This window comes from Oryctolagus cuniculus, chromosome 8 (genome assembly GCF_051225735.1).
Source record: "Oryctolagus cuniculus isolate XC-2025 breed Fujian yellow rabbit chromosome 8, ASM5122573v1, whole genome shotgun sequence".
Classification (NCBI taxonomy): Eukaryota; Metazoa; Chordata; class Mammalia; order Lagomorpha; family Leporidae; genus Oryctolagus; species Oryctolagus cuniculus.
The window spans coordinates 18,658,913-18,681,133 of record NC_142874.1 but is presented as its reverse complement, the minus strand read 5'-3'; the positions used below and the strand labels follow the sequence as shown (position 1 = coordinate 18,681,133).

Genomic DNA, 22,221 nt, shown 5'->3' with positions numbered 1-22,221 from the left:
TATGAAATACATTTTCATCTATGTTTATTTGTGCCCTTTGCTATGCAACTTGTCTCCACAAAGGGACTTAACCAGATCAAAATCTTTTTTTTCAGTTGTCATTCATGTTCTGTGTTTGAAAGACAGAGAGGGTAACAAGTAGAGTTCTTCCATTTGCTGGTTCTTTGCTCAAGTTCCTGGAGTAGTGAGGGGGTAGATCAGGCTGATGCCAGGTTTAAAGAACTCAGCTCAGGTGTCCCACATTGGTGGCAGGGATCCAGGCACTTGAGCCAGCAGTCCTGCCTCCTAGAAGGAGTATATGTAGTAAGGTGGAATGGGCAGTTGATCTGGGACTTGATACTGGCACTGTGGTAGAAGATGCTGGCATCTTAACTGCTGAGCCAAACACCCGTTCTGAATCTGTGTTGTCTTAGAATATTATCTGTGTACCCAAAACCCTGCAAGTATAAACTGGACAACCCCTAATCTAAGTCCATGCAAGAATACTATCTCAAACACCCTTGAAAACTGTCTGCATATGGATATACTTGCTGGAAGCCAAGAGGTAGGTGTGTATTTCTTTGTGATAAAGCAGCTCTTCTGATACCCAGCGAGCCCCAGAGCGGGAACCATCCAGCAGAGCGGCAGAGAAACCCTATCTAGACACTGAGAGAATACTTCCAGGGTTTCTGGAGTGCTGTTTGTGGGTCAGGCAGGCATCAGGGATTGAATTATCTTATTCCATGCTTTATCTCACACTTCATCACAACACTTTGAAAGTCATTATCTTCTTTTTACAGATATAAGAACTGAGATGCGGAAATATGAAGTAGTTTGCCAAAACTCAAACATCCATAATCTATCTCCAGTCCCAATTCCAAAGACCCTACTATTTTACCATCTGCCCTTGCCTCCCAGAGGTGAGGTGACAGGAGAGGGTCCCCTGCATCAGCACACAAGCTTAGCTGCAAGAAGAATAGAATGCTATGTACATCTCATTCCAAGTTGGAGAAGTGAAGACCAGGCAGTTACAATATTTGTGTATCCAATTGCCAGTCTACTCTATGAAGACATAAGGAATGGAGTAACTAACACCCTGCTCCCTCAGCACTGTTTCAATAGGCAGTATTGTGAGAAAATCTTTTTCGTGAGACGTTGCCTTGAGTAGTTTATGAGCCCAGGGTATTATAGTCATAGCATCACTACATTTCTTCCATCATGATTTTCTTCTCTCATTCCTTTATGCATTTTTGTAGCCAAATTGTGTGTTTAATTTGTGTTTACCGTATTATCCTATCCCCCTCTACTCTGTTTCAATCAACTTGAGAAACAGACATGGGAACTAGGAGATCTGATTTAATGTGTATATTATCATCACCATTAATCGTTTCTTTAGGAAGGCTGAGTAGGATATGCTTTATCGCTTTATCCTCCATTTTGTGATTTCTTTTGCTCATTTCTATAAACTATGGGAATGATGATTAATATTGGGAGCCTGATTTTCCACTGTGATGTTGGAACTCTGCCTTGAATGAAAAGATAGAGGACAGATGCAGCTAGAAGCAGCATTTCAGGGTGCACTTAGATATTTTACAATGGTTTTGATTTGTTCAAAAATGTTCTCAAATAGTATTCATTTTATGGACTTAGTTTTGTGACAGCACTTCCAATTTGGTGTTCCAGAATTGACTCATCTCAATGAAGTACCTGCCCTGTGCCATGGTCCTGAGAGGTAAAATATGACTTCCTATTCTTGCCAGCAGAGGGCAGCAAGGAACACTGGAGCAGGTGCTTGATATCAGCTACTGAGGATGTTTCCCTTGGTGGAGGCAAAGATGAGGGTGTTCAGAGGACCAACATGAGAAAGGATAATTACAGGGATTCAGGAGGGAGACCAGAACATATGGGGAGTGTAAGGGTTCTCCCAAGGGCTCATAACTGCCAGCACAAGTAGACATCTGGAGAGTCATTGATTATAACCTTTTCTTGGTATTGACTGCTATTCCCAGCCTGTCTGATGCCAAGGTGTGGCTGGCTGCCTAAGGTAACAGGCAACTAAAAGCATATCTGGGCACTAATACAGACTGGCTGCCTGTGAGTTATCAACAAGCTGCCCACAGAGGCCGAGGGGTCCAGAAGCAGCCCTGTGAGGGTGAAGGATGAATGGGTGTGAGGGCTCACCAAATCCAGCTGCAGAAGATACTGAGGCCCCGGGTACATGCCAGGAAGATGATTCTGCAAAATATATATACATGCATATGTATATAATACCAAGGATATTTTCCCCTTGTCTTGGGGGTGGGGGGCACTGCTTAGCTATGGAAACACTGTGTGATTTAGGACTTAGAGAGTTCTCACTTTACCAACTGTTAGGTATCTGGCCCCCAGTCACACAACTTCACTGAGCTTCAGTTTCTCCACCTGTCAAATGGAATTACTAATTTTTACCCCAGAAGCTGATGTTGAGGCAAGGGGAGGCTATATATAAACTACCTTGCAAGAAGCTTGACGTTTTGTCGTTGCTCAGTGGATTTGATTGCGTGACATATTCTCCCTCCTTTCTCTTTGGCCATGGACAAACATCCATGATAGTGTTCACTATTTTGGAAAATAATGTCTCCCTGTCTTTTCTAAGCAGCCTTGGTATTAAGCAAGAATTATTCTGTGAGTTAGCTTGCTAAATTTTCTATACTGTTATCCCATTTTATAGTTGCAGCAATCCTTTGAGGTGCACTATCATCTCTGTTGTGCAGGTGGAGACACTGAGACTCTTCTAGAATAACTCCTTTTACCAGCACCCTCTACATGGCGAATGCTGAAGGAGGGGGGGTTCAAAAACTACTTAGTTTGGTTGCAGCCCTCCTGCCAGTGTTGCTACAAAACCTTCTTTCCTGTGTAGATAGTTCATCACCATTTACTTTTTTAGAGGTTTAATTTATATATGTATGTATGTATGTATATATATTTGAGAAAATCAACTTTGAAGAACCCAAGCATAGTGCATCCTTTGTGAGCACTTAGACATTACTATAGCTTATGAGACATAGATAACATCCTCCACTTAATACATTAAAATGAAGTAAATCTTTGCAAACAAGTTTTACTATTAACTCTCATAATCCAACAATTTGAGGACAGAGGTCCTGCATGGGAAGTTAATGCACAGTGACTCCTGTTGTTAATTTCACAATTAACACCCTTATGTGTGATGTGAGAGATCACCCATTTAAACACTTAAGGGGGGAAATTGAATAAAAGAATTTTGTGTTTGTGATATGTTAAAATAACCTTATAATTGACACAGCATCACATTGATACTATCTCTCCATTTGGTATGTAGGGCCGAAAGGTCAGTGTTCAATGACAGAAGTGAAAATAGACTGCTATGGTCAGAGTTCTTCCCCCACCCACCCAGTTCTCCTGTTGAAGCCCTTACCTCCTTCTCTTTGTGTGCCATGCAAGGACACAGTGTGAAGATGGTTGTCTATAAGCCAGGAAAAGAGGCTGAGTCAGTGGGGCCCCATGCTCTTGGACTTTTCAACCTCCAAAACCGTCAGACAAGTAAACTTCTTTCTTTGACACATTACCTAGCCTAAGGGGTTTTGCTACAAGAACAGAAAATGGGTGAATCATGTATTCATTTTAATGTTGTACATATTATTTTTGTATAAAAAATTATATAATTATACTAAAATATGCAAAGAAATAATATTGCACTATAGCTTTGAAATATATTGCCGCTTGGGCAAACTGGAGGGAAGGTTGCTGAAATCTCTCTGTGTTTCTTACAACTGCATGCAAATGAACCATCATCTCAGTTAAATTTTGAAGAATTGAATGATGGTGCCAAAATCTAGAAAACCACTATATCAGTTTGAGAGTTTGTCAGTTATGGCATGAGCCTTAGAACCTTGACATCACAATGATGGGTGATCTTGACTACTGCGGAACCCACAGTCTTCAGGGACTTGTTCATGGTCTCTGTTGAATAGTGTCGACAGAGTCTAGAGTTGTAACACATGGAAAGTAATGTTGTCAGAGCTTCTGGAAGTCATCCGCCAGTCCCCAGCGCAAGGTAGCCTTTTCCTGTACTACTTGTGATCATTTAAGCAGACTGGTCACCCCAGGAGGAGTTCTGTCCTGTTTTCCTTAAAACAGAGGAAGTAATTCCTGACTTTGGTGCTGGTTTCATGAGAAGCTACTTTTGTTCTTTGGTTTAGTGCTACTGAGCTCAAAAGAGCAGGCTTTGTACTGTCAGGGGAGACACTTCCTTGGCTTCATGGCAAAGAGTTTTCTCTGAAAAGATCTCGAAAGAGGCTGTCCTGTTTATGAAAGAGTTTTGTGTTCTGCTCAGTCTAACTGGTTTTACCTATTATGGCCACAGAGCCCCATTGGTACATGGTCCCAACTCAACCAGTTATATCTAAGCCTGGGTGATGTTAAGAAATGTTTGTGGATGTGTCCAGCATTATTTCATGTTGTCTAGCACTTCTCTCCCCTCGCCTCCCAATTTGAACACTAATTTAGATAAGATAGGAAGCATTTTACTAAGTGGGAATCAATGTATCCCTATTATGTAAATTGTCATGCTAACAGGGGACCACGTTACAATGACTTCTTTACCAATCGCTGTGTCATTTTGTTTTACATGTGATAGGCTGAAAATTGCCTTGTGTTCCCTCTTCTGAAACCATGTTTTAAGAGCTTGGTGAGTGACAGCTGTGGTGTCCATCTTAGTGTTCTTTACAGAGGGCAGTGTGGTAGTTGAATGGAAATACTCTTTAGAGATGTAAACTGCTTTAGAATATCAGGGGTATGTGATTTAATTTTCCTTTGAAAAGGCAGAAGACATGCCTGTTGCTTTTACTTAGAATGAATTAGCAGCAGATATGTATGGAGAACTTCACAGTTGAAGATTGCTTTCGATATTTTACTTTAACTTGCACTAAAACCAGGCAGATTGATACTATTGTTCCAGATTACATGTTCTCTTTTATGATACATGCTCCCTTTCATACACAGCCAGTTAGAAACTGTCAGACTCTGAAATTTTCAATAATCTTCAGTACTTTCTTTTTTTATTCTTAAAATCTATCTATTAAGGGATACAAATTTTCATAAGTGCAACTTTAGGAGTATAGTTATTCTTCTCACTATATCAGTCCTCCCACCCACACTCCCATGCCTCATCCCCCTCACTCTCCCCTTCCCAGTTCTATTCTCCATTAAGATTCATTTTCAATTAACTTTGTACATAGAAGACCAACTCTATATTAAGGAAAGATGTCAACAATTTTCACACATACACACACGCACACATATGCACATACACAAACTGTTTGAAAACTGGTTTTACAGTTAACTCTCAATACAACTCATTGAGGACAGAGGTCCTGCATGGGGAGTCAGTGCACAGTGACTTCTGCTGTTAATTTTTTTTTTTAACTTTTATTTAATGAATATAAATTTCCAAAGTACGATTTATGGATTACAATGGCTTCCCCCACATACCGTCCCTCCCACCCACTACCCTCCCCTTTCCCACTCCCTCTCCCCTTCCATTCACATCAAGATTCATTTTCGATTATCTTAATATACAGAAGATCAGCTTAGTATACATTAAGTAAGGATTTCAACAGTTTGCTCTCACACAGAAACATAAAGTGAAAAATAATAGATGATATTTTTTAAATGATGATGAAATCAGATCAGACCTATTGTCATGTTTAATCCCAGTGAGAGTCAAGTTGGGAGTTGATAATTTTTTTTTTTTTTTTTTTTTTTTTACAGAGGATCAGTTTAGTATACATTAAGTAAAGATTTCAACAGTTTGCACCCCCATAAAAACACAAAGTGAAATATATTGTTTGAGTACTCGTACCAGGGGATTCCAATTCTGCTGTTAATTTAACAATGAACACTCTCATGGATGACGTCAGTGACCACCCGAGGCTCTTGAAATGAGCTGTCTAGGCTATGGAAGCCTTTTTTAATAGAAAACGTTTATTTCATAAATACAGATTTCAAAAGGAAAACTTTTGGATTATAGCGGTTTTTTCCCCTATGGACAAGGCCATAAGCAAAGTGGAAGTTCTCTCTTCCCTTTAGAGATAAGTGCACTCTTCTTTGATTGCCACTTTTTTCCACTGGGGTCTACAGAGATCGTTCGTGTAGACTATGTTTTTGCCACAGTGTCTTGGCTTTCCATGCCTGAAATGCTCTCACAGACTTTTGATCCTCAATACTGCCAAGTGCACACCAGCAGAATCTTTCGTATGCACATTTCTGCTAACTGTGTATTCCACAGAATTTCAGCTTTTTCTTTCTCATGCTCCTCAGACGTGTTGCAGCCTTCGCTTATTGCTGATTGCAAATCCGCATTCCAATTTTTAGATGCTTATGGCAATGGCACCTAGTCTCAGGAAGCAACATTCTTTTTGTTAAAATAATAGAGGTACAACAATGACCAGAAACGGAGAGATTGAAAACCACAGGAATTCCTTGTTACGGACCTGTAGGGCACAGGTTTATTTGGGATTCTCTGGGTCCACTTCATAGGGTCCTCTAAGCTTGGTCCACATGTTGGGAGATTGCTCTGGGCTAGGATCTGCTTCTGAGCTAATTCAGAACATTGTTTGAATCCCCTTACTTGTAGTTGAGGTACCTTCCTCCTCCAGCTGTCACCTGGGGGCTGACTACATCTAGTCTCATGTTTCTGTGTAGCTCCTGCCCATATGACAGATTCATTCTCCCTTGCCCTTCAACTCTTTCTGGCTTCCCCTTCTGTGCCATGTCCTGAGTCAGTGTAGATGATAATCTCTGATTTGGGGACCTCTTGGGGGTTAGTTTAGGCCTCCTAAACTAGGGAATGTACTCTCCCTATTTGAAGGTTCATCACATTCATTCTGTCTTCACAGTCTCTTTTTGCAGATAGCACAGTCATAGGCTGCAATCATTGGGGTGTGCGGCTTTTGGATGGGTTGTTTTAGAACCCTCTGTGTACCACAGACTTTGTGGAAAACATCCCTTCCATCATTCCACCAGCAGTTGTCCATGGTTACCAAGACCTCCGTGTTAGTAAGTCCAATGATGAGTCCTCAGTAACCACCTGCCTTACCTTCCATAGCGTTTGATGGGAGCGATGGCTCCCTTCTTGTTATCCTCTCAGTTCTCCACTTACCTGACACCTCTTGGTCTGAGCGGCTGTCTTCTTTGGCACGCCTGTAAGACGATACTTGCCCTAGGTTCTCCCTTGGATGTGTTCCCTGTCCAACTCTCTCAGTGCCACCTGCTCTTTGAGACCTGTAAAACCTGAAACCCCATTGGCATCTGTAGTTGGAGAGCCTTGTCTGAGGAATTGAGATGACAGTTTTATCATGTGTCACTCCTAATGACTGGCATCAAACTAGTCTGTGACCATTGACTAGCTACTCTTTGGTGTTTGCTGTTGAGCAGGGACGATGATTTTCAAGAGGCTGGGACTTCAGAGGATGCAAGTGCTTCAAAGGGACGTGAACGAAGACTACTGGTGCACGGTCCGATAAAGTTAAGAACGGGTAATAAGAAAACAAAGCATCAGGCTTTTTTGTACAAGGACGTACTGAAAATCTCGAACATTCGGTAGGTGCATATGCTGCATGCTGTCCTGATCATCGTGAAATATATTGTCTCTAACAAAATTCATTTTCATGCACTCTTTCTCAGCAAGTAGCATGTTTTTACTTTGTTTTTGCCAGTGATTTCATTCTTCACTTATTAAACAAGTAGTCATGGAAGTTTTATTCTGTATTGTGCCCCTGTAGACAGTGGAATCAAGAATGGGAGAGACAGGGTTCCTCTCTCTCTCTCTCTCTCTCTCTTTGAACATTTATTTATTTTAAAGGAAGAGTTAGAGAGAGGTAGAGGCAGTGAGAGAAAGAGAAGGGCGGGGGAGAAAGAGACACAGAGAGAGACAGAGACAGTCTTCCATCCGCTGGTTCACTCTCCAGATGGCAGCAAATGCCGAAGCTGCACCAGTTGGAAGCCAGGATCCAGGATCCAGGATGCAGGATCCAGGAGCTTCTTCCAGATCTTCCACATGGGTACAGGCGCCCAAGGACTTGGGCCATCTTCTAATGCTTTCCCAGGCCATAGCAGAGAGCTGTATTGGATGTTGAGCAGCCGGGACTGGAACTGGTGGCATGCTGGCACTGCAGGCAGTGGCTCTACCTGCTACGCCACAGTGCTGGTCCCAGGATTCTTCTTTCTTGAGTCTTGCCTAGAGATGATCAAACTAAGAAAGAGACAATTGAAGATTGTAATAATGTGCATCTGATAGTAGGAAATAAACAGTGCCATGTGGAGAGTGTCAGAGAAGAGTCCCACTAGGGTGCCTCTGTGAGATGCAACATTGAAACCATTCCTCTGGTGTGAGAAGCAGCCACCTGTTCTATAGACTGGGTGTCCCGATTTGCCTGGCTGAGGGGACTGCAGGCCATCGTGTATGCAGCTTGACCCTTTGGGAGCAGGGCTTCAGCAAGGCTGATGTTTCTGGAGCTCATTGTAATTGACCAGGTCAGAGGTGAGACTGAATAAGTGCTCAGGGTTCTGGTCACAGAGGATCTTGACAGATCCCAGTAAGGGGTTGAGAAATTCCTTTGAAGGGGTTTCCTTATGGAAATGGCCATATCAGGTAAATATTGTAGTATATCATTGTGGCTGCTGGGAGATAATGGATTGGAGAGCTGGCAGCAATATAGGAGGGAGACTATGTCCTGGAGATGATAACCCAGATCACTGATACCAAGGGCCCCAACTTGGGAGGGACAGTGAAAGCAAAAGGTACAGGAGGCAGATTTGGTGTGCCGGTTGGAGATAGACACAAGTGGTCACTCCCACTGTCAGCCTTGAACACAAATGCAACCAGTACACAGCCTGGAATAAGGCAACTGCTTAATACACGTGTGCAGGGAAGGAGTAGGCAGGAATAGACTGATCTGGACATCTGCTTATCTGCTCCACCTGTGTTTTCATAATTTATGAAATATTATATAAGACAAAGACTAGTTCCACAAACAAAATCTCACCAGGAAGTGAGTAAAGAAAAATAAAAGTTGCCAGTGCTGCCCTCCCCTTGGCTTCCAGTTCTGCCCTGTCCTAGAGCAGAGAAGCAAGACTCAGGCCCAGTTTTATAAAATGCAGTCTCATCTTAGTGACAATCATATGAGGTATGTTGGATCAGGGGTGTGTTAAGCGCAATCTGTGTGTTCAGGATATCTTGTACCTCCTCTTGCCTAATCCTTGCTTTCACTATCTGAGATGGGTCTGTATTCTTGTTTTCCAACAGGCTCTGATGCTAAGAGAGCCCCAGTGGCTGCCTCAAGGTCACCACAGTAGTCGTGGGTCCATGATTTTTTTTTTTTTAAGATTTATTTTATTTATTTGAAAGTCAGTTAGAGAGAGATGTAGAGACAGAGAGAGAGGTCTTCCCTCCATTGGTTCACTCCGTAGATGGCCGCAACAGCCAGAGTTGTGCCGATCTGAAGCCAGGAGCCAGGAGCTTCTTCCAGGTCTCCCACATGGGTGCAGGGGCCCAAGGACTTGGGCCATCTTCTACTGCTATCTCAGGCCATAGCAGAGAGCTGGATTGGAAGAGTAGCAGCCGGAAGTAGAACTGGCGTCCATATGGGATTCCGGTGCTTCAGCAGGCCAGGGCTTTACCCACTGTGCCACAGCGCTGGTCCTGTGAGCCCATGTTTAAAACTAGATCTCTTTATTATAGTACCGGCTCTCACCCAGCTGCCTCAACACTTTGTATTCTTTTGGATCCCATGGCAGATTTTATGACAATTTCATTTCAATCGCTTTAAATCATAGGGAGCCCTGTGGCCAAATCCTTGAACATCCTCCTTAAGGCTTAGAGCTCTTCACGTCTACCACTCACCTGAGAGTTAGATTTGTAAATGAACAAGGCAGCATGCCAGAGGGCGAAAGTGGGGTGGACCAAACCAGTACTGAGCAATATCACTGCTGAAGCTGCGATATTGTCACCCTGTGCTCTCTGCAGAAAAAAATGGGAGGTGTTTTCTTCCCTTATGGATAAGACGTTGAGCACTCGGACTAAGGTACATTTTGTTTTGTGCTTTTATTTTGGCTGCAGTCTGTAGGACACAGTATTTTTTTAAGCCAGAATCTGTGGGGCAGATGATCTGAACCAAATCTTAAGAAGGAAATTTGAGCTGGTGTCATGGCTCATCTGGCTAATCCTCCGCCGGCGGCGCTGGCACCCCGGGTTCTAGTCCCGGTTGGGGCACCCAATTCTGTCCTGGTTGCTCCTCTTCCAGTCCAGCTCTCTGCTGTGGCCCGGGAAGGCAGTGGAGGACGGCCCGGGTGCTTGGGCCCTGCACCCGCATGGGAGACCAGGAAGAAGCACCTGCTCCTGGCTTCGGATTGGCAGAGCACCGGCCATAGCAGCCATTTTGGGGATGAACCAACGGAAGGAAGACCTTTTTCTCTCTCTCACTGTCTAACTCTGCCTTTAAAAAAAAAAAAAAAGAAATTTGAAAGAAGCTGTCTTTAGAGAAGGAGTCGAGAGGGTCCCCCCACCCCGCCAGGATCATTTTGAATATTTATAGCACCTTTCACGGGCTGGAGAAAATCATCAACTTAAAAATTTAGCCTGTTATGGATTTATTGAATTTTGAATCCAGCTTGCAGTTAGTTGCCTTGGCAGTGCCAGCCTCAGTGACTTCACAGGCTTTGTACAGCCCAGGGACCAGACATTCACCATCCCAGCTTTCAAGATGCAAAATTTGTATAAGAATTAAGATTCAAAGGTATTTGTAATATCTGAAACTAAGGTTATTCCAAGATTATGTATGTATAGTCTATCTCTGTGAAGAAGAAAATTTTATAAATAATTCATCCATGATTTAATCTTTGTTCAACCCCTCAGCCACTCTGTTGAAGTCAATCAGATGTGCATGACCAGAGAGTGAGTGATTCTCTTAAGATGTAACACCTTTAAAATACAGAGTATGGCCTCAAGTCCATAGTCAGCATTCAGAAACAGACCAGTCCACCTGTTGCCACTGGCTGCCGTTAATCTTGTGTGTGTGGGCCCCTTGTGGGCCAGCCTTCACTGAGCACATGATTTTGTCCAGGTCCACCTGACTCTTGCCTGTGCTGTGCACTGAGAGGGAATAGATGGATGTGAGCTTTTCTTGGTTATGGAACATGGAGGATTGGGGTTTGCTCAGGAGAGGATGTGCTCTCAGTACATTTAAGAAAAAAACATCTTGCTTGATGATCTTTTTAGGTACAGCAAAAATATTTACTACAAATATGTCATCCCTGTCAATGAAATATGGATTTCCAAATGCATTGTTGAGGAAGGTGATACCAGTGCCTCCAGGTGCCTGAATATTGGCTGGCCCATGGCGAATTATAGGGCCAAGTTCTTGTAAGTATCACTGCTGAGTCTTGTAATTTTACTTTGATATAGAAGGATATAACCCTTATTGCCTTTTCTAGCAAAGATAGAGAAATGCACCTAAATTTTCTTCCAAACTTGTTTTTTTTTGGGGGGGGGGATTGGTAAGCATTTTAATTTGACCCTATAATAATCTGCTGCCTCATGCTTTGACTTCCAGCCATGGCACTTGTATGACACATATTTTCCCCAAGAGGTTTTTATGTGCCAATATGTGTGGAGAGAATGAAATGGGAACTGTTGGAATGATTTGCTTTGGTCTGAAGCAATGGTTTTCCAAGGGCTCCATGAGCTACTTGGGGAGTGGGTATTTTGGATTAATAAAAATAGATTTGAGAGAGCAAGGCTCTGGGGCCCCTCTCCAATATCCTCCAGCCTCTAGGTCTAGGCTTTTGTGTGTTTCAACTAGTAGAGTAGATCAATTCAGCTTGAAAAAGTCCTTTTATTCTCCCAAAGTAATGACCTAAAGAAATAATACTTGATATACAAATTAAATTATATCCTGGGTTGCTAGAATTGCTATTTGGTGTCTTCAGTGATACGGCCACCTGAAACAAAGATTTGATTCATGCGATGTGGGTGAGTTTTCCAAGGCCCACTTTGAGGCTGGTATGAGGAAAGGAAACGGGGCTCCATTTCCTAGACATCTTGTGTGTCTGTTTTTGTGTACGCAGGTACCTTGCAACCTCTGCCTGCTGCTCTGAACAGGCACAAACCCAATGTCCTGTGTGTTTTTCACATAGACAGTTCATCCCAGGTGCTTGGTGCTCTTTTTTGCTCTCCTCCTCTCCTCACTCCCTCCAGGTCTGTCAGGTCATATTGAAGTTGATACAATGGAGATATATCCAAACTGTTAATCAACTCAGTTCTGTGATGGAACTGCTTGCAAATATTACTGAGAACAAAGCCATGCTTGTACCACTGTCTGCATGTCTTCTTTGCCATGACAAATTTTCTCCCTAGGTTCTCAGATTCTATTGCTTAATGTCTTCTTAATCTTGCAGGTGATAGGAAGCTGCCTATTTGTGGTGCCTTTGATGAGGAGTTCCACTAGACAGTTTTTTGAATGAGGGAGAAGCGTGGGCACGAGGTGGACATAGGCTATATTGGCTGTGAAGCTATGTAAACACATACAACACATTTACAACAATGCCCAGCACCGAGTACATTTGCTGTTGGCTGTTATCACTCTTATGCAAATTGGCATAAGTAACCCGTGGTGTTCAAGTCCATATGAAGGTGGAAAGCCAAGGAAATGTCCACTTTGCTGTGGAAGCATGTCCTGAGAAGGCATAGAAATGCCGCGTGGGTGAGCTCTCGCTGGTAGAAATAGGAAATGTGGCAGCCCCTGCAGAAAAACCTGTTGCTTCCGTGAGTTCAATGTAGGACGACTGAGCAGGACTGAGCAGTTCCACTGTGGAATATAGGTCCAAGAAAAGTGTAAACATACATACACTCTGTTTGTTCCTAACTCTGACTTTTGGGCACAAATGTTCCTAGCAGTGTTGTTCATTAGAGCCAGAAGTTAGCAACAAATTACATGTTCATGACCTGATGAATGGATAGTTATGACATGGTGTAGGATCTGGGGGTGGTGGAGAATAGCGTGTGGCTGCTTACTAGAGATTAGGGTTTACTCTCGGGATAATGAAAATATTCATGAGCAAGGTATTACAGGTGCTGCCGGCACAGGACCCAGTCATATAAATGGTCAGTTTTATTTTCCATGTAGTCAATCACTCCCCAGCTGTTTTGAATGCTAGTAAATTATAAGCCCATGTATGTTTGCGACTGCAGATCTTTTTCACTTTGGATTTCAAATACATTAATGATGTAGCAGGAAGGATATAAAACATTAGTCACCAAACACTAGGTGCTTTGACATCCTTCAGCACATCATAGCACTAAAATAATTTTCTAGGTATTTATTTGACATCTGACAATTCTGCAGCCTCTGTGAAGTACAGTGGTATGGATTTCCCCCCTAAAGTGAGCCCAGAGCATTCCATTCACATGCCCAGTCTCTTCAGTGTGACATAATCTGATCATAATGCTTTTTCCATTTGAATAGCACTTCAAGCTACAGGAGCACTCTGAGGTTTAATGACCTCCACTTTCGATGGTGGATACTGAGACTCCTGTCAGTTCAGTGACTCCTGTGATCACTGAGCTAGCATCCCATAGTTGCAATCCAGGGTTTCATTTCAAGTCAGCTTCTCCTTCCCTTGAAGAACTCTTTCCCATCGCTGTAATGTTGCTGTACAAGAGCAGACTCCACCCAGAGCCCTTGTGTGAGAGGGCACTACTTACGCCTGAGTCCCCGTCACCCACACTTGCCTGCTGGTGTGTTTGTCTGCAATGGTAGTCTTAATCAGATGGAATTAGTCTTTTATGTAGCTTACTATTTTCTCTGACTTCTCTGCTTGCAGTTCGAAGACATTTATGGAAAAATGGGAACGTCTGCTGGACAGGTATTTCTCTAGCATACAGATTTTGAATCTTTCGTTTGTGATAGGAGGCATAAATCTCTGCAAGCAGTGCCCCTACATGATTCCCACTTAAAAATGCTCTTCCCACTTGAAAATACTCTTAGATGATCTTGCAATCCTTGGTTTCTCTACATGTGCTGTAAGTCATGTTCCCTCATTCACATGAATGTTCTATTCACTGTTGAAGAAGTTCAAGATGTATCTTTCATCTTTCCCTCCATACAGCCTATGGATCAGAGCTAACAATATTCCCAATATGTATTAAATGTCTATAAATGTAGCTAGTACTGAGCTACTCAGTAGCTGAGTGGATCTACTCAGTGCTCTACTGAGTGAGTCTGAAAGCACCTGTTGCTTCCTACACTTGAAGCCATGAAGGCGGTCCAGATAGGAAAACGTTGAGGGGTGGATCTGCTGCCCAAACCACACATCAAGACACTCCCTGTTATTTTCCAGGCCATGCCGTCTTTCCCAGAATTATTTTCCTACTCATCTGGTTTTGTTGTTGTTCTTGTTTTGGCTTTTTAAAGATTTATTTATTTATCTGTTTGAGAGGTAGAGTTACAGAAAGAAGGAAAGGTGGAGGGTAAGCTCTTCCATCCACTGGTTCACTCCCCAAGTGGCCGCAATGGCTAGAGCTGGGCTGATCTGAAGCTAGGAGCCAGGAGCTTTTTCCTGGTCTGCTGTGGAGCTACAGGGGCCCAGGCCTTGGGCCATCTTCTACTGCTTTCGCAGGCCATAGCCAGGAGCTGGATTGGAAGAGGAGCAGCCGGGCCTGGAACCGGTGCCCATATGGGCTGCCGGTGCCACAGGCGGTGATGTTACCTCGTATGCCACAGCGATGCCACTCCTCATCTTTTGACCTTGCTGAGAAGTTCTACAAATCTAAATCTAAATAATATAAAAGTTATTTATAGATGAATATAAATATTTATATCCTGTAAGTATGCTATAGATATCTGTGCACAGAAATGCATATGTATGTCTCTGTATCAGTATATGTATTAGCTACCTCAAACAAGAGTTTCGTGTGTGTGTGTGTGTGTGTGTATATGTGTATATATAGGTACATATCAATGATGAGAAATATATAGAACATTTTGCCACATGAATTGATTTGAAGAGAAACATTAGCTAATTCATTAATTTTTGTTTCTTAATGATTTTGATTAGGTGTATAACTGAGTCGAAAGAGAAAGATCAAAAGCAGACGACAGTTCTACAGATAGAGTCAGATACCGTTAGCAACGTTCCTTATGTAAGTGTGTTTTGGACTCAACATTTTAAATTCCAATTTCCTGACTTTGACTGAAAGAGAGGTAGAGACAATGGGGATAGAGGTTTTAGGTAGAGAAACAGATAGAGATCAAGAAGTATGGGAAGAGGAACAATATAATGGAACAGAGGAGAGGAGAGAGGAGGGGATGAGAAGAAGAGGGAGGAGAGAGTGAGATTGGAGTGACAGAGAGAGATGGGAGAGTGAGAGTATTCCGAAGGGAACATGGAGAAATATATCTTCACCTACACATGCAATTTTTTTGTGTACATAAAAAAGTAAATGTTAGGTTATATGAAGCATTGGGAATCCACGATAACTCAGTGCTTATGCTTAGAAAGACTATTTCGTGTTAAATATCCACAGAGTTTCACATTTTCATAAAGTGTTTTTCCCAAGCCAGTATTCTGGGAATTAAATATTTCTGTTCATTTGTCACTACTTTCAAACAGTGTTTTTGTTTGTTCCCAGTTTTTCAATATTTATTTCATGTTAAAATATTTTTATTTATTTGGAAGGAATTTTAAAACCCTGAAATGTGTGAAAGAGTGATAGGACTATCACATCCAAATGTGCTGATTTGATGACATCTTGTCCTATTTTTGTTCCATAATTTATTTTCTCTGTCTGTCTCTTGATGTGTGTCTGGATATGCTTCTTTCTGAAGGCAGTTACATATGCTGCATGCCTTTATCTTCGAATACCTGTGTATTCCCAAGATCAAGATATAGTTTAGATAAACACCATACAGTCCTCACCTGGAAATGGAACATTGGTATAAATACTATTGCCACCTGTTGTTCATTTCATGTTCCAATTGATTGTTTGCTCTAGTAATGCTCCCTTTGTGGAACAGAATCCACTCTCTGAGTTAGGTGTTGCATTGAGCTGGTTACGTCCCACACCAAAGTCTGTCAGGATTGAATTAAACTTGGAGGGGTGAACCTTTGGAGAGATCGGTGTGTGTCTTCCTCATTTTTGTATGTTGTAGGGAAGAATATCTTCAGTTGGATCACATTTGATTTCTAAAATCATGACACACTAGCGCAGATCTTCATAACGGTGACCATGATAACACTGATACGCTATTTGACTTTTTTCTTTACAGCAGCTTCAGATCACAAAACATGGTATTCGCAGTGGAAAAAGCCTAGTCCAGCACAGCCATTTCCCAGCAGCTAATCAGAGCCAGGCATCTTTTATGAGCTGTTTTCCATAACCAGAGGAATTGCTTGAAGAAGTTGAAGTGGAGTTCTCCTGTAGGGAGGAGCACCCTTGTCTCAAGCTGCTTTGGTTTTAGTTATGGCAAATGGTTGCTCATCCTGGAATTTTTCAAAATCAATTTCATTTATGTATGGTTTTCATAAAATAATCATACCTAATGCTATTCATTCACACTTGAAAATCTGAGTTTTCTCTAATTTTCTCTTGATTTTATCTTACGGAAACTTGCCATTTCCTGTAGTAAAGTTCTGGTGCCAACCAATTTTCTAATTTGCTTTCATCCAAAAATGTGTAGATTTCAGCTTCACTTTAAAAAAAAAAAGATTTATTTATTTTATTTATTTGAAAATCAGACTTACACAGAGAGAGGAAATGCAGAGAGAGAGAGAGAGAGAGAGGTCTTACATCCGATGGTTCACCCCCCAATTGGCTGCAATGGCCAGAGCTGCACGGATCCGAAGCCAGGAGCCAGGAACTTTTTCCAGGTCTCCCACACAGGTGCAGGGGCCTAGGGACTTGGGCCATCCCACTGCTTTCCCAGGCCACAGAGGAGAGCTGGACTGGACTTGGAGCAGCCAAGTCTTGAACCAGCGTCCATATGGGATGCCAGTACTTCAGGCCAGGGCATTCACCCACTGCACCACAGCGCCAGCCCCTCAGCTTCACTCTTGAAAGGCACTTTTGCTGAACCTGGAAAGAATATCCTAGCTAATATTTCTCTCTCTACGCCTTGCAGATATTCCACTGTGTTCTGGTCACGATGCTTTCTGATAGCTTGAGTGATCCATGGTGACTGTCTTATTTGCCTATTTTTGTGTCCCTGCTTTCAGGATCTGTGCTCCTTCTCTGACTTACAGTAATATGACCACAATGTGCCAAAACATGGCTTTCTTTGAATCTATTTTGTTTGATATTTTCTGAGTTCCTTTAATTTGTAACTTTTTAAAAAAGATTTATTTATTTACTTGAAAGTCAAATTACACAGAGGGAGAAGGAGAGGCGCGGAGAGAGAGAGAGGTCTTCCATCCACTGGTTCACTCCCCAGATGGCCGCAACGCCTGGAGGCACTGCAATCCGAAGCCAGGAGCCAGGAGCTTCCTCCGGGTCTCCCACGTGGGTACAGGGGCCCAAGGACTTGGGCCATCTTCTACTGCTTTCCCAGGCCACAGCAGAGAGCTGGATGGGAAGTGGAGCAGCCAGGACTTGAACTGGCACCCATATGGGATGCCGGCATACAGGCAGCGACCTTACCCGCTATGCCACAGCACCAGCCGCTAATTTGTAACTTTTTATTTTTGTCAAATTTGGGGAAATTTCACAGTGACTGCAAACATTTTTTCCTTCCTGTAGGCAGCAAATAGATGGGTTTTGTTTGTTAATCCATTCAGCCAGTCTGTGTCTTTTAACGGGGGATTTGAAGGCATTTAGATTGAAGATGACTATTAATAAGTAACTACTTTTCCCTGCCATTTTCCCAAAAATATTCCTGTTTTTTACGTTGAATTTCCTTTGAACTTTTACTGAGGGATTTTCTTCCTTTACCTTCTTTTGTAGTGATGACCATGTTTCTGTGTGCAACAAATCCTTAAGCATCTTTTGTGGGGCTGGACGGGTGGTGATAAATTCTTTGAATTTCTGTTTGTTATGGAAGGTCTTTATTTCACCTTCGTTCATAAATGAGATCTTTGCAGGTATGATATTGTTGGATGACATTTTTTTTCTTTTAAGCCTTGGAGTATATCTGGCCATTCTCTCCTAGCTTGTAGGGTTTCTGATGAGATGTCTGCTGTGAGTCTAACTGGAGATCCTCTAAAAGTACCATGACATTTCTCACATGCACATTTTAGAATCTTCTCCTTCTGTTTTACTGTGGTGAGTTTGATTACAATGTGGCATGATGAGGATATTTTCTGGTTATGTCTATTAGGAGTTTCATGTGCTTCCTTACTTGGATGTCCCTTTCTTTCTCCAAATTAGGAAAGTTTTCCGTTACTATTTCATTCAAAAGGCCTTCTAATCTTTTCTCTCTTTCCATGCCTTCAGGAACTTCTAGAACCTGTATGTTGGGTCACTTTATAGTATCTTGTAGATTTCCAACAGTGTTTTTTAGGTTTCTAATTTCCTCTTCTTGTGTTTGGTTTGACTGTATTCTTTCCTGTGCTTTGTCTCCTAAGTCTTATATTCTTTCTTCTTTTTTTTTTTTTTTTTTTCTACAGGCAGAGTGGGCAGTGAGACAGACAGAGAGAAAGGTCTTCCTTTGCCATTGGTTCACCCTCCAATGGCCGTTGCGGCCGGCACGCTGCAGCCAGCGCACCGCGCCGATCCGAAGGCTGGAGCCAGGTGCTTCTCCTGGTCTCCCTTGGGGTGCAGGGCCCAAGAACTTGGGCCATCCTCTACTGCACTCCCAGGCCACAGCAGAGAGCTGGCCTGGAAGAGGGGCAACCGGGACAGAATCCGGTGCCCCGACCAGGACTAGAACCTGGTGTGCTGGCGCCGCTAGGTGGAGGATTATCCTATTGAGCCGTGGTGCCGGCCCATATTCTTTCTTCTTCACTGATTATGTTGTTAAGGCTCCCCACTGCATTTTTAATTCATTTTATTATATTCTTCATTTCATTTTGATTTCTCTTTAAGGTCTCAATTTCATGGAGGAAATTTTATTTCATGTCCTGTACAGATTTCAGTAGTTTGTGCATTTATGTCCGATAACTTCTGTGTAATCTTACGATCAATTTTTAAACTTCCATTTCCTACATTTCTTCTGCCTCAATGTATTCACAATCTACTGTTGAAGGGTTTTACTCTTTTCAGGGTGTCATGTCGTGTTCCTTATTCTTGTTTCTTGAATTGGTGGGTTTGTTGTTTGGCATGTGTGGAGATACTTGTTGGTTTCTTCCTTCTTCTTCTTCTTCTTCTTCTTCTTTTTTTTTTTTTTTTTTGGTCTAGTGGATTTTATCTGTGTACTGTGGCTCTGTAGATAAGTGGAATGTCTACTTTAAGTGAATATCTAGCTTGTAGTGGGTGTGATCAGGGAGCTCTGTTCAGTTCTCCAGGGTTAAGGGCATGTCTGAGGTGATACACCCAGGTTTGGCACAGTAAATCTCTCTCTCTGTTTTTTATCAGAAGGGAAATTTTTTCTGCTCAGCTGAGCTCCTCTCCTTAATGGAGACCAGTGCCTTAGCGCTAGCCCCAGTGGCTATAATATTCATCCACTCTGTCGCAGGGAGCACACAAAGGATCTGTGCAGTCCTCAGTGTAAGTTTAGATTCTCCAGCGATGTCTCTCACCAGGTAACCAGGAAGCCCTGAGCATGTGGAGTCTCCCAGTGTGAGTGCCCAAAGTCCCAGCCTCACCGTGGATCCTGCCTCACACCCTCAGTTTTTTTCACAGTCCCAGTAGAGAAGCCTCACAAAGTCACAGGCTCCTATCCCCCTGTTAGTTCTTCCCACTAGTCAGGGGTCTCCACTCAACTAGTTGCTGGGCATGGACACGAGCTGGCACAGCTGTTACATATGTCCAAAATGGCACCTGCTCTATTGGCTTGTTACAGAATGGCATTGTAAAGTGATTGGGGAAAGAGAAATTGTGTCCATACTTTTTTTCTCTTCTAGTTTGGAAAGTACACTTTCCTCGTTGGGGCTGCAAGCCAAGTTTTCTCTAGGCTCTCTTTGCAGCTTAATCACCAGTGCCTTGGACTACTGCTAGTACTGTCTGGTCTCACCTCACTTTCCAATGCCAGTGCGTAGGCTCTCGGTTGCTGGGCAGGCTCTCGGCTATTGGAGTCCCAAGTTGTGGGCATCCGTGCCATCCACAGGAGGTCCACCATGTCCCTCTAATTTTGGTAGAGTTTCCTCTGGCATTTTCTCCCCAACTCTTCCCTGAGACTACACTCTTTCCACTTTTTAAAAACTATCTTCTCCTGGACTAGGGCAGTAAGCTCTAATTTTTTCAATCATACCTTTCTTCCTTTTTCAGACTGACTGTTTCCAATTGATGTATTTTCAAATTCATTGTCTTCAATTTGCCATCTCACTTGTGCTTTTTAGTCCACCCACTGCATTGTTCTTTCAGATATTTTTCACAGCTAAAGTTCCCATTTTGAAATATCTTCTGTTTTTGTGCTGGGACAGCCTCTACTTTTTTTAATTTTTTTTTTTCATTTTCAGCACATTTGTTTTAATGTCTTGGAGCACATAGCTGCTTTTGTTGCATAATTTTCATATGAAACTCTTAGAGATCTGGTCACATTTCCCTGGCCGTTATATATGGAGTAACATCTCATATGGAAAAGAAATGAAACTCATTTCCATATTTTCTAATTATTGAATAGCTTAAGTTACATGCTTATAAGCAGCTCCATCTATGTGTTCATAGAGAGAACAGGACCAGAAAAGAAGGCCCATACCCTTGTACTGCTTATTTTGAATTTAATGATTTCCATATACCATGAAAATCCATTATGTTACAAACCAGATAAATTGGAAAAAGATGAGTAATCCTTCAAAAGAGTTTTTTTCCTTAAAAAATTCTGTGAAAGTGTTCATGTACAGTTTTAAAATTCTATGGGTATCTCAAAAAAGAACTCAGATGTCTAGAATTTTCAGCCTTGAATTCTGGGTTCATGGTCTCAATACATTTTGACAATGAAAATCTAAAAAGGGTGATCTGACTAGGAGAAGGTATTCCCTACATAGTGGTTTATGGAGCAAGAATGCCTGTGAGAGCCAGTTCTTACTCTCATTTGACGAGGACTGAATATATGGTATGCAAAGAAATCAATCTAAACATAAAAACACAACTCATCAAGAGAAGGAGAGAGACTGACTCCTTGTTGAACTATTCCCTGCATGATGGAAATAGTCTTTGGGTGTTAGGCTCTTTCTGAATTGAGGTTCTTTCTGTTTGGGCCTAAGCAGTTATATTTTTAGTATCATAACTCCTCTATTAGAAACATGTTAATTAATTGAAATTCTTTCTTCTGGCTTTGTGTTACGTAAAGTAATAAAAATCAGTTATCATTAAGGTTTGGTGCTTCATATGTATTTTGCTTTGTCATTACTCAGACTTTACCCTGAAACCAAGAGTTTCATAATTATGTAACCATATACTTTAACATTCTCCTGTATCAGCAGTTTTTTCTTCTTTTCCCTTTTACAGTCTGGAATTATAACAGTTACCAATTTAGACACAGTGAGTGACGTTATCCATATGGCACTACCAGTGCTAGGATTAAGTGTAAGTAATCTGAAAGATACTTTGAGTTAAATAACAACTTTGGTTTTTGAGATGAATATATTTTCCCTTTGATCCAGATACATGCACACATGCTTACAGTGTATATTTGTAAAATACAGTTCCGGGCAAAGAGACCAATTGTAGGCAGCAATATATTTTGTCCCCAGAACCATGTGCACATGTGGGAATGGAAAACGTTGGAGATGTATTTGTCTTTGTATGGGTATTGCTCTTCTGTTCCGATTTTAAATTTCATGTGAACTGAAAGCCATAATTTAATGAAATTGGAGTATAATTTCAGATTGCTATTGTCATGTATTTTATTTTTTTTGTGTGTATATATATAAATGTATATATATATACACACAAAAATATCTTACATGCTTCCTAATAACCTTGTCTGTTGGATTGCTATTTCTGTATATTCTGGTTTCTCCAATCCCACACCTATCATCTCAGTGTACACAAACCTAATAGACATGTCTAGTTGAATTTTTTTTTTAATTTTTGAGGGTCGGAGAGGACAGAGATAGCAAGAGGGATGAAGA

At 41.9% G+C, this 22,221-nt stretch overlaps 1 protein-coding gene across 12 annotated transcripts in view; it reads left to right on the top strand.

The window, feature by feature from the left end:
* Positions 1 to 22,221, top strand: part of LOC149124868 (rho GTPase-activating protein 20-like) — a 90,076-nt gene that overhangs the window by 43,042 nt on the left and 24,813 nt on the right. For 3 of the 12 annotated variants that reach the window (XM_089302069.1, XM_089302070.1, XM_089302071.1), the window contains 8 exons: positions 780 to 899; positions 1,663 to 1,711; positions 7,435 to 7,599; positions 11,276 to 11,419; positions 13,879 to 13,920; positions 15,112 to 15,196; positions 17,411 to 17,551; positions 21,596 to 21,673. In XM_089302069.1, the coding sequence (XP_089158195.1) occupies positions 794 to 899; positions 1,663 to 1,711; positions 7,435 to 7,599; positions 11,276 to 11,419; positions 13,879 to 13,920; positions 15,112 to 15,196; positions 17,411 to 17,551; positions 21,596 to 21,673 (810 nt within the window). In that variant the 5' untranslated portion in view covers positions 780 to 793. Of the gene's footprint in view, positions 1 to 779; positions 900 to 1,662; positions 1,712 to 1,732; positions 3,541 to 3,709; positions 4,688 to 7,434; positions 7,600 to 11,275; positions 11,420 to 13,878; positions 13,921 to 15,111; positions 15,197 to 17,410; positions 17,552 to 17,613; positions 18,311 to 21,595; positions 21,674 to 22,221 lie in introns of those variants that run through there. The other 9 variants (XM_089302078.1, XM_089302077.1, XM_089302076.1 and 6 more) reach the window with 8 other exon arrangements.